At 36.6% G+C, this 12,676-nt stretch overlaps 1 protein-coding gene across 1 annotated transcript in view; it reads left to right on the forward strand.

The window, feature by feature from the left end:
* The first annotated feature begins 6,843 nt into the window (after positions 1 to 6,843).
* Positions 6,844 to 12,676, forward strand: part of nell2a (neural EGFL like 2a) — a 79,816-nt gene continuing 73,983 nt past the window's right edge. Inside the window, exons 1-2 of the mRNA XM_065277362.1 lie at positions 6,844 to 7,124; positions 7,643 to 7,771. Of these exons, the coding sequence (XP_065133434.1) occupies positions 7,079 to 7,124; positions 7,643 to 7,771 (175 nt within the window). The 5' untranslated portion in view covers positions 6,844 to 7,078. The remainder of the gene's footprint in view (positions 7,125 to 7,642; positions 7,772 to 12,676) is intronic.

A 12,676-nucleotide genomic window follows, 5' to 3' on the forward strand; every position in this document is an offset into this window, starting at 1 on the left:
ATACCCATAAGCCTTTGCGCCTGAACATTTTGAATGATTTATCTTTAATAACAACTGATGGGAAATAATGCTAGTTGTAGCATTATTGATGTTTTTTGTTGCAAATTATAGTTCACGTGATAACGCTTGCCACATTTAACTCATTGTATTTCTCTCTACTTATAATGATGATTCATGTGAACAGTGCAGTTTGTGGAGATTAAGTTCATTCATTGATTGTCATAGAGTTAGTCCCGAATACCTTTCATTATTATATAAAGTTAAATGACAATTTAAGTTCAGTCTATGTGGCCAAGTTAAGTGAACTTAAATATAACGTCTTTGGGAGACCCATTACTTAATTGAATTGAGGGAACGAGTTTACTTGATCAAATGAGTTCAGTCAACTTATAAGGGTTTTCAGCTGAAAACTAACACAACTTGATGTCCACTATTTAACCTAATAAACTTACATTACCGAAGTAAGAGCATAGAAGATATATTTGCCGATCAGTACTGGTGATCCCGATTTTTTTTTTTTTAATCTGCAGACAGATAAAGGTGAAACGTGCATCTTGCCATAGACTCAGATAAACTCACCTTTGACCTTTACCACACTCCTCCTCTAGCCCTTACAGGCTGTGGCCCAATGAACTTTGCTCTCTTGTCCATGGTGGTCACTTGAAATGTATAAACTCCTGAACTTTATAGTCATTTTAATCAGTTTATAGTTTTAATTTTTATAATTATATAATCCAAAGCAGTGCTGTAAACAAAGTTATATAGTTTGTATTACCATATTTATTGTATTCCTACACTGTAAAAAGATTCCGTAGAATTTACAGTATTACTGGAAGCTGGATGCCAGTAACTTACTGTAGATTTAAATTTATGTTAATTACCTGCAACAGTTTGTTCAAAGTTAAATGAAAATTAAACATTAGCAAGTCTGTATCTTTACAGAATAAAACTAAAATAACAGCCTCAAGCGAAGCATTCTGGGAAACAAAATCTGAAGGAAAAACACAGAAAAAGGTTGATGAGGATTTTTGGTTCCCAGAATGCTTTGCATGAAGCTGTTATTTTATATTTTTATTCTGTAAGACAAAGACTTGTTAATGTTTAATGTCCATTTAACTTTGAACAAACTGTTGTCAGTAAATAACATAAATTTAAATTTACAGTAAGTTACTGGCATCCAGCTGCCAGTAATACTGTAATTTCTACGGAATCTTTTTACAGTGTATGTATATTTAATATCATACATCTGTTTTTAATATTGTATAGTCAATATTAGTAATATTTAAATGTTTAAGAAAATATTATTATACAAATAAAAACCTAAAGCTTCTTTTTCAGGCTTGAGAAAAACAATCTTATTTCCTCACACTGTGGAAACTCAAAGGTTTGGTTTGGTCATTTTATTCCACTAGAGGTCAGTGCTGTACAATAATATAACAAACCTTCACTGTTTATGACTGCCACTAACAACTGTACTATCATATTACCATAGCATAACATTTTAACTTTAGATAGCATTCATATTAATTTCATGCACCATGGAAGTGCCGTAGTATTCTTAAAGTCTGTTGGAGTAATGTTAATACCAAAGTAGATTAATATTGAACTTATTCAGTGCCATAGGCTATGTATCTGATACCACCACAAAGCTTTATTCAATGCAGCTCATGCATATTATTACAAAATAACAAGAAACAAATGTCTAGTAAACTTGAACTAGACCTGACTGTTATATTTGTCTGTGTTCAGGTTTGATATATGATCAATGGCTGTAGAATTGTGCCCAAACCCGCTAATTAGCCTAGTATCTCTTACGAAAATACTACAGTTAAAACAAAAAAAAAAACATGGTTACTGTAGTAAAACCATAGTAACCACAAAATAACCATTGTTTTGACAACCATGGTTAACAAAAAACATAGTTAAACCATGGTTAGTAGTAAAACCATAGTGTTGCTGATAGTAATCTATACACCAAAAGAGATAAGAGATAACAAGTCTACTACAGTAAAATGGTGGTCTCTTGCTATTACATTTACATGTATTTTTTTACCCAAAGTGATTTAAAAATGGCACAAACGACAGTTACCATAGTGATTTTGGTTACGTTTAACATACTGAGCGACAGGTTCTGGTGGGTTTGGTAATATTTTAAATACTGTACGCTGTGATGTAAGACCCCAGAATCCCACACATCAGTACTGTAGACAGAAACCCATCTGTCAGTTGCCCACAGGTGAGCCCAGATCAAAACACAGATGCCCACCGTGCCCGTGATGCTTTATTTACCAGTAAACTAAAGATGAGTGCAGTTTTTACATTTACATTTAGTCATTTAGCAGACGCTTTTGTCCAAAGCGACTTATAAGTGAGGTAAACAATAGAAGCAATTATAGCAACACAAGAACAGCAACACATAAGTGCACTGGAAATAGTCTCATCTTTTTAAGAAACATTTGTTATTTTGTTGTTGTTTTAATGGGAAAGGATATAACTGGGATGTTTTTGGATCACGTTTACAGCATTCTCATTCTTCTCTCCAGTGTTTCTTTTCATTAATTTTAACAGGGTCTCCAGTAACCTATGCTGTCTGTATGAGGATTCGTTCAAGGCCCAGATTGTGTTGAAATGATTATATTTTCCCGAGGCCACTTTTGGAAATAGCTCTTCATGACAATATTGTTTTATGAGCTTTTTCCATCAGCCTACACTGTAAAAATGTTTGCTGTATTTATGCAGCTATTTGCCAGTAACTAACTGTGGATTTAAATGTATGTTATTTAGTTTGTTCAAAGTTAAATGAACATTAAATATTACAAAATAAAACTATACAATTACAGACTCACGTAAAGCATTACAAATTCTCATCAATCTTTTTCTGTTTTTTCCTTCAGATTTTGGTTCCCAGAATGCTTTGCACGAGGCTGTTATTTTATAGTTTTATTCTGTAAAGATAAAGACTTGTTCACACATCCAGGTTTAATGTGATATCATATATAGTAGAGGATGACCTTGAATGACTTCTGAATTAAACCAAGCTCATTATTGGTGTATGATAGGTTATTGTATCCTAAACCTCTGCATATTACAGATGAATTACAACATTATTTATGTTGTTTTCCTCATGGGGTGCACCAGGCACGTTGTCATAATATAAGTTTACAGGTTTGCGGGGAGATTTGATCCTCATAAGTATTGTAAAATGTACACACACACACGTGCATTACTCTTTGCCATCAATCATAAACGACTCTAGACAATTGCATACGGGCTGACCTGAGATATTAGAAAACTTGCAATAAAATCCAGCAGAGTTATGAGATCTATTCAAATACTGTCTGCACCTCTCTAACCCACCATCTGTCTCACATCTGAACTGATATTACACTTTCCTAAAATACACATGGGCATTCGATGCTGAGATCAGACCCTGGATGGATCTCCACTGACAGTTTTTATTGGTACCCCATGAAAAGCCCTGTTTGGTGTCGTTGAGCCTTCCTTCAGTCCTCAGTTATTACCCCGGCATCTGGCGGGATTATTTGGGAACGTGAGATGTTTCACAGGAGCTATAATGGTAGCTGGGTCTTAAATAAGACTAACTGACCATTCACCAGCACCAAACCGGCCACCAGGGTCGAGTAAATCCCCTCAGTTAACAGCCCAAAACACAGCTTGACCACTTGATTTACTAAGTAAGTTTTGGAGAGGGCTCGGAGAGGATTTTCTTTTTATTAAATGTAAGAGACACATCTATCTCTTTTCAACAGCAGGACCCAATGCAAAACCTTTACGGTGTTACAGATCTGACAGATCCAGACAAAGTATTTTAAACTGGACATTATCCAGGAGGTTTTTTTTCACAAAATGACATTTTATTTTTCATTTATCATCATTTCTCGCAACATTTGTCTTAATATTTTGGCAATACTATATGATGTAGGCTACATTTTTAAATGAATATATAACTGGCAATTTATTTGGTCAAGAAACCTAATCTCAGTCTTACTTTAAAGAAGACATTTTAAAGTTTTTCACAGAAGGGTCTGGAGGTGAAAATATTAAATAACAAAAATTGTTATAGCAGTTAACATTTATTGTAATAAATAAAAATAATGCAATAAATATTTTATGCATAAAATAACCACAAAAAATTAGGCTTGTATTAAACTTTTAGAGGTTTTACCAACCACGGCCACTAGGTGTCATTGGTTTGCCGCATACTCTTTTCACAAATTAATAAATTACTGTCACTGCATCATTACTGCTAAATGGTTGTGAAATATGAAAACTACAATCTTAGACCTTTCAATAATACATAGTTAGTTTAAAAAATTTAAAGGGGACATATTATGAAAATCTGACTTTTTCCATGTTTAAGTGCTATAATTGTGTCCCCAGTGCTTCTATCAACCTAGAAAATGTGAAAAAGATCAACCCAGTAACTTAGTTTTGGTAAACCATTCTCTGCAAGCATGTGAAAAAATAGGTCATTGTAATTTGGCTCTTATTGTGATGTCAGAATAAGGTAATACCGCCCCCTTTATCTGCACTATCCAACCACAGCACTGCCATTTAGTTCAGAGAGAAGAGAGGGAAAAGGAGGATTTGACAGCACAATTGAGTTTCAATTACAACAAACCACCATCATTGTGATCAGTGTTTGCACTTCAGCCGCTCATTTGCATTTTAAATGACACACCCAAAACAGCACACTTTTGCTCGGACCTAGATTAAGACTTAGTTTACATCTTAAAAAAATCTCATAATATGTCCCCTTTAAACTTACATGCATTTAGATTGTAAACTGATTGGTTTTGTTGCATTTCTACTATATTAGTGTTTATCCACAGAAAGGTGAATGGCTGTGTAATGGACTGTCATATTGAGGTGAAAATACCGGCACGGTGCTCACAGCGTGTGTGGTTTGATATCAGCACTGATTTCAGTGGCTGAAGTGTCTCTGCCCTGTTCAATTCAGAATTGAGCACCCGAGAGAAAAATCCATTCACACAGTTCTCCAGAATAATTCGACCGAGCGCTTCTTCTGTCAGCTGAACCAATGCACAACAGCACACGAGGACTAAACCAATGCAATACATTACTCAAACCACCCGACTGCTGGGTTAAAACTAATCTATTAGATTAACACTGAATCGCACTTCTCGTTTTATTTAGGCCGGGAAGAGAAAGTAAGAGTGCTGTATTTTAGCACACACAGAAAACAGACTGATAAATGATATATATACTGTTCAGTTTATAACAAAACACCCCAGCGCTCTAGAGACGGGACATTTTTGGAGTTTTGTGATATTGTGACATTTCTAGGTCATTCTTTTATGAGATCAAACCTACAATCATTTGATGTCTGGCACCTTTAACATTAGCCCATCTGTGGTTAAAATGTAGCTTTGGGAACGAATGAGACCATATCCATGACAGCTGTTTTTGAATTTAACAAACACTTTTTATTAGTGACAGTATGTAGGACAGTAGTTTGGGGCAGAATGATCTTGATACACAGATAGGCTGTAGAAATACTGTAATACAAACCACCTGAATCGCCACATGAAGAAAATATCTGAGCATCTTGAATCTAAATAAATTAATACATTAATGACATTCACAAAGAATGGTGCGAAAAGGGAAAAACATCCAGTATGCATTAGTCCTGTGGGCGAAAATGCCTTGTTGATGCTAGAGGTCAGAGGAGTCAGACTGATTCAAGCTGATAGAAGAGCAACTTTGACTGAAATAACGACTCGTTACAACCGCGGTATGCAGCAAAGCATTTGTGATGCCACAACACGCACAACCTTGAGGCAGATGGGCTACAACAGCAGAAGACCCCACCGGGTACCACTCATCTCCACTACAAATAGGAAAAAGAGGCTACTACAATTTGCATGAGCTCACCAAAATAGGACGGTGGAAGACTGCAAAAACGTTGCCTGCTCTGATGAGTCTCGATTTCTGTTGAGACTTTCAGATGGTAGAGTCAGGCTTTAGGCCCCTTAGTGCCAACTGGCCATCGTTTAAATGCCACGGCCTACCTGAGCATTGTTTCTGACCATGTCCATCCCTTCATGACCACCATGTACTCATCCTCTGATGGCTACTTCCAGCAGGATAATGCACCATGTCACAATGCTCGAATCATTTCAAATTGGTTTCTTGAACATGGCAATGAGTTCACTGTACTAAAATGGCCCCCACAGTCACCGGATCTCAACCCAATAGAGCATCTTTGGGATGTGGTGGAATGGGAGCTTTGTGCCCTGGATGTGCATCCCACAAATCTCCATCAACTGCAAGATGCTAGCCTATTAATATTGGCCAAAAGGGGGTCAAACACAGTATTAGTATGGTGTTCCTAATAATCCTTTAGGTGAATGTATGCTTTGTTAAAATATACTATATTATATACTATATTATACTATTCTGCAAGAATATCTATTCTAAAGAATAAACTGTAAAAACTACTTTAATATTTACTATGGTAATGTTCAAACACTATAGTATCCAATATTGTACTACTTTTTATAGTAAATACTACAAAACTACAGTTTTATTTTCTGTGGTGACACGCAGTACACCTGAATGAACACTGCGTTATCTTTAAATAACAAACCTCGGAACCAATCAGAGTCCAGTATTCCAGAGAGAATTTTTTCTTCTAAATGGTTTGATTTTAGCTTTAATATCATCCTCAATGACGCGTCTCATCTTGTGTTGCGCCCAAAGTCAGAGGGTACCGAACGCGACGCGAGCGCCAGTGCGCCACCAGGGGGATTACGCGCTCCATCTCTCTCTCTCTCTCTCTCTCTCTCTCTCTGCCCCTCTGTGTGAAGCTGCTGATTTAGTTTGACCAGACGCCGAGCTGTTGGTCGGATCCGCAGTCGCGTGCGCAGTAACCACCTGTGCGGTGTTACTGTACGGATTATTCACAGGAGCCGATGATGCTCATCTCATCTTTTGGGAATGATGTTTAAATGAAGATCAATCCTGTTTACACGAGACTGTTTTTGTGCGCTTTTTTCGTGGACTGTTACAACATGGACTAATTGTATTCATCACCATGGGATTATTGCAGTTCTTTCTTGCGTTATTTTGCGTGGCAGCAGGTAGGATGAGATACGGGAATCAGTTATTCTGTATCAGTCTCATGATTATTAGTATAGATTATATGTATGATGATGATGATTTCTCAATAGCTGATATTTCCCTGCAGTCGCTGACAGTACTGAAGATGAGCTGTAATATCTGACTCTTCTTTCTTTCACACTTTACTTTGATCATATTGTGATGCACATAAATGCAAAAATGTATTACGCACATAACATTAAACTGTTTTGCAAAATTATTGCTGTTGTTATGACTGTTACAATTAATCACATTTATATGTAATATAAAGTAGTGTTCCTGAAACTATTCAAATTATATTTAGTTGCTGATACTGAATACATTCTTCTAGTTATAGTTATCTATAAGAAATTGTGCATTAGATATGCAAACTCATTATAAATGGTAAATTCATGAGTCAGATGTTCAGACAGGTTGAAGATTTCACCTGAACAGCTCAGATGTGAGACGTTTTCTCTGTTGTAATGTTGTGTATCTATATGTTGTGATTGTGTTGAAGTGGCTGCATACGGAGTGGATCCAGCGGTTCGGATCAGCGTGTTCCAGGAGTTCAGCCCAGCTGAAGGTTTTGCAGGTGTAACGCAGGTGCAGGGCTTTCATGATGACACAAGAGCTTTTCTTTTCCAAGGTAAAACCATCTCAACTTCTCTGTGCCTTATGCAGGGCTATACATCAGAAACAAAGTAGGACAACTGTGCTCACAATATTGATTTTAGTATTAACAGTGTGAGGTTTCAGATCTGAGCTCCTGGCTGTATTCATGTTTCTTACTGAATTTATTGTCTACTGCTTTATAGCGTCACGTTGTGTTTATGAGACTTTTGGGTGAACTTTGATGAAATGGATAGCATTCATACACTGTGCACTTAGATTGCAAATGCAAAGACATAATATCTATTAATGATATTATTTATATTTTTATGTTCAAAAAAGGCAGTACAATTTGATATTGATGTCTGGATTACAATATGATATTTTGCTGGCTATAATAGCAATAACTGTACAGTGTGTTTAAATCTAATGCTACTGGTCTGAATCTTAAGTCATTCACTACAGTATTGTGAGGTAAAATATCACAATGCTTTTACCCCACAACTAGTTTAAAGCGTTTTATAAGCCACCCAAACGGTCCTAAAGGACACAGATGCTGAAGTGCTAAACTGTGTCCCTGTTTGTGTCCTCTCTCTGAGGGCTGAATGGATCCTCAAGGGGACCCTGACTATTGAGAGACTCTTTGGAAAACAAAGGATCATGGATCTGTATGGAAACAGACGCTAGAGAACAATAGGAAACATAATCAGATTAATCCCCCGGCATTGCCTGTACAGTTTATCTCAAGTGAATGTTGGTGTTGACAAATATTTGACCTGTTTGAAAACTGCGTTATGATGCAACAAGTCGCAAGGTTTGGGGATTGTAAGTTTAGTAGTTCAGAGTCGTCGTTCCTCCGCTAGACACTGCAGTGAAGTAAACAGCAGCCTGCGCTTGTGTAACATTCAATTCCTCCTTAGCATGGTGCAATTCAGAGTTATGCAATATGTGTGGTTTCACTTTTCCATTTTTGCAGATTGTTAAAAAACTGAGATTTTTATGTTGTTAAAGATTAAGTTGAAACTTTTGTGGCACTGACAGCACAGCAAAGCATTGATTCTTTTCAAACACATCTGATTCAGTTCAGATTGTTGATTTTGGATGTTGAGGTTTCTGCTTGAGTTGTGATGCGTCTCAGTTCACCTGAGCTCATTAGATCTGAGATCAGACACTTTGCCTAACGGGCAGAAGAGACTGGAAGATGGATAATCTGATTGAAGCAATTCGAAGCCATTTCTCTCTCTCTCTGTAGACATACTCTGTCTTTGTCTGTCTTCTGTGTTTTTTCTCAGTTGCATACATTAGTATTCTTGCCAAACCTCTGTTGTCACTGGAAATCATCTTAGATGTTTGTGTGTGCACACCTACACATTGTTATAGCCATTAACTGGTGTATATCTTGTCGGAGTGTTGGTGAGAAACGCACTGTGACACTGGGAAGGCCACGGAGACCAGCAGGATAAAATCTGAGAGCCGTTGGCTGAAGCTTCCCTTCTCTAATTGGGACAGCAGGGCATTCATGCAGGTGTATGGAGTCTGAGCTGAGATTTGGGCCACAGACGGTTTCACAGATAAATCTGAATGGATGTTTGTGTGTCTGTTTATCTTCTACTTTAAAGATTAGGCTCTGTTTTATTTACATGAATGATTTTTATGTTTGTGAATCTTAAACATGCTGAGATTAATGTTTTATTGCTCACAAGTTGCTTCTGCCACAGCTCAAGAGACATGATGGAGAAATAAATTGGACATAAAAGATGTGGATCGGGAATTGTATCCACCAGGAGCTTAATGTGTGGTGAAAGTGTCTCTATTTGACACATACAGTCTATATACTGCATCACAATATGGTCTATATTGCGAGTGATGTGTCCCCATATGATATATACAGTATATACTGTATTCTGTGTGACATGTCCCTATATGATATACAAGGTCTATATACAGTGTGACTGGTCCCTATATAATATATACAATCTGTATGCCATGTGACATGTCCCTATATGATATATATATGGTCTATGTACCTTGTGACATGCCCCTATATGATATATCTTGTCTGTATGCCATGTGATGTGTCCTTAAATGATATATACAGTCTATATGCCATGTGACATGTCCCTATATGATATATATATGGTCTATATACCGTGTGATGTATCCATATATGATATATACGGTCTGTATGCTATGTGACATGTCCCTATATGATATATACGGTCTATATGCCATGTGACGTGACCATATAAGATATATATGGTCTATATACCTTGTGATGTATCCATATATGATATATACGGTCTATATACCTTGTGACGTGTCCCTAAATGATATATACGGTCTGTATGCCATGTGGCATGTCCCTATATGATATATATGGTCTATATACCGTGTGATGTATCCATATATGATATATTTGGTCTATATGCCATGTGACGTGTCCCTATATGATATATATGGTCTATATACTGTGTGATGTATCCATATATGATATATACGGTCTATATACCTTGTGACGTGTCCCTAAATGATATATACGGTCTGTATGCCATGTGACATGTCCCTATATGATATATACGGTCTATATACCTTTTGCCGTGTCCCTATATGACATATACGGTCTATATACCGTGTGACGTGTCCCTTTATGATATATACGGTCTATATGGCGTGTGACGTGTCCCTATATGATATATACGGTCTATATACGTGTGACGTGTCCCTATATGATATATACGGTCTGGATGTCATGTGATGTGTCCCTATATGATATATACAGTCTATATACAGTGTGATGTGACCCTATATGATATATACAGTCTGTATGCCATGTGACGTGTCCCTATATGATATATATGGTCTGTATGACATGTGACATGTCCCTATATGATATATACGGTCTATATACCTTTTGCCGTGTCCCTATGTGATATATACGGTCTATATACCGTGTGACGTGTGCCTATATGATATATATGGTCTATATACCATGTGACGTGTCCCTATATGATATGTACATCTATATACTGCCTATCGTGTCCTATATGATATGTACAGTCTGTATGTCATGTGACGTGTCCCTAAATGATATATATGGTCTATATACTGTGTGACGTCTCCCCAAATTATATATATGGTCTATATACTGCGTGCCATGTTCCTAAATGATAATATAAATATATATATATATACAGTCTATAGCCCGTGTGACGTGTCCCTATATGATACGGTCTATATACTGCCTGGCATGTTCTTTATGATATATACGGTCTCTAAACTGCATGATATGTCTCTATATGATATAGGTGCTCTAGATACTGCGTGATGTGTCTCTATATGAAATATACGGTCTATATACTGCGTGATGTGTCTCTATATATATATAGTCTCTATACTGTATGATGGTTGTAAACTGATTTCAGTTCCACGCTGAGACCCTGCTGAGTGATGAAAGAGTCGCCTTTCGTTTAGCTTAAGTGGGTTCGAGTGGGACACCACAACCCTGCTGGGAATTAAAGTGGGGAACTAAAACATGACACTTTCCACTTACTTGAATCTAGGTAATTTTTTATGCAATTGTGTTGCTGTTTCATAGCGGTTTTAGGGGGATGTCATATGGTGAACTTCTAAGCTTGCTATCTCGATTCAAAAAGCATTATTTAAAAGCAAGAACATTATACTGTTATTACTAACTTTGGGTGGGTGGTATGACCTAATTCTTGCTAGAAGATAGAAGATATTATATTTACGGTCTATATACTGTATGATGGCTGTAAACCGATGCATTGTTAAAAAGTAAACGACATCATTCTTGCACAATAATTTTTTCTTAGATATTTATTGTATAAAATTTCCTGGACGAAATTATAATAGACAATTGAGTGAAATGTCATCCATGACGAAAATCTCAGATCATTTTGTGTTGAATTTAAGATGTATTCTTCAGTTCATATTGAAATCTGCAGCACATTCAACCACTACATGATACATTAATGAGGTAACTTTATGAAATTACTGAAGTCTTTTTATCTGAGAAGCAGGATGCTTCAACAAAAGTCTCCATTTATTCTCATTTGTGATTTGCTCTGATTTTGATACAGGGCCGGGTCTACGGGGGGGCTGGGGGGGGGGCATTGCCCCCCCAGATTTCCTTCTGCCCCCCCAAAAATATTCAGCCAACCATAAAATAACGGAGTCTCTTTATACATAGAACGTCTTCTGTTGGCAAAGCTAATGTTTACGGCTCCCGCCCACTATTACCTGATTAGCTTATTCAAGCATTGAAGCTCTCTTCAGCAGTATTTAACTCACATGAAAACTACTACTGTTCTCTATGACGGTGACTAAAAAAAAACTGCATCTTTAAAATATATATCAGAAACGATGCAATTTAGTATTACATAAACGTAATAACACAACACATATTAAAATGAAACTTTTTTTATAGGAAAACATGCCCAAAATAGCACCTTATCCTTTCTTAGACTCACCTCATTACTTATTCATTCAAATACAACAGCCAATGGGAAGTCTCCAGCGACATTTAATGTGTTTGTTTTAGACGTAGTTCTGTTTGTTTAAAATTAGAATATGCAGTTTGGTTGTGGCATACTATATAGTAGATATAATTGATATAAGATGGTTTTACAGTAAATATACAGCATTGTAACAGCATTGTGTGCAGTTTTACATTCAAATTTTAGCGTTTTTTTCATCGTCATCATCTCATTCAGCTCGCGTTTGAGAAAAACTTCACACACAAAAATCTACAGACATTTAAGTTCAGGAGGAGCTTTCACTCCGCAAGGTCATCGTAAGGTAAAACGTTGTATTTTATAATGTTGCGTTGTATTATAATATCTAACTTGCTGTGTTATGTACAAAGCAGTGTGATATATCTTTGGTCTCGTCGCAAATCCCATTTACAGTATTTTAGGGCTTG

This window comes from Paramisgurnus dabryanus, chromosome 23 (assembly GCF_030506205.2).
Source record: "Paramisgurnus dabryanus chromosome 23, PD_genome_1.1, whole genome shotgun sequence".
NCBI classification, from domain to species: domain Eukaryota; kingdom Metazoa; phylum Chordata; class Actinopteri; order Cypriniformes; family Cobitidae; genus Paramisgurnus; species Paramisgurnus dabryanus.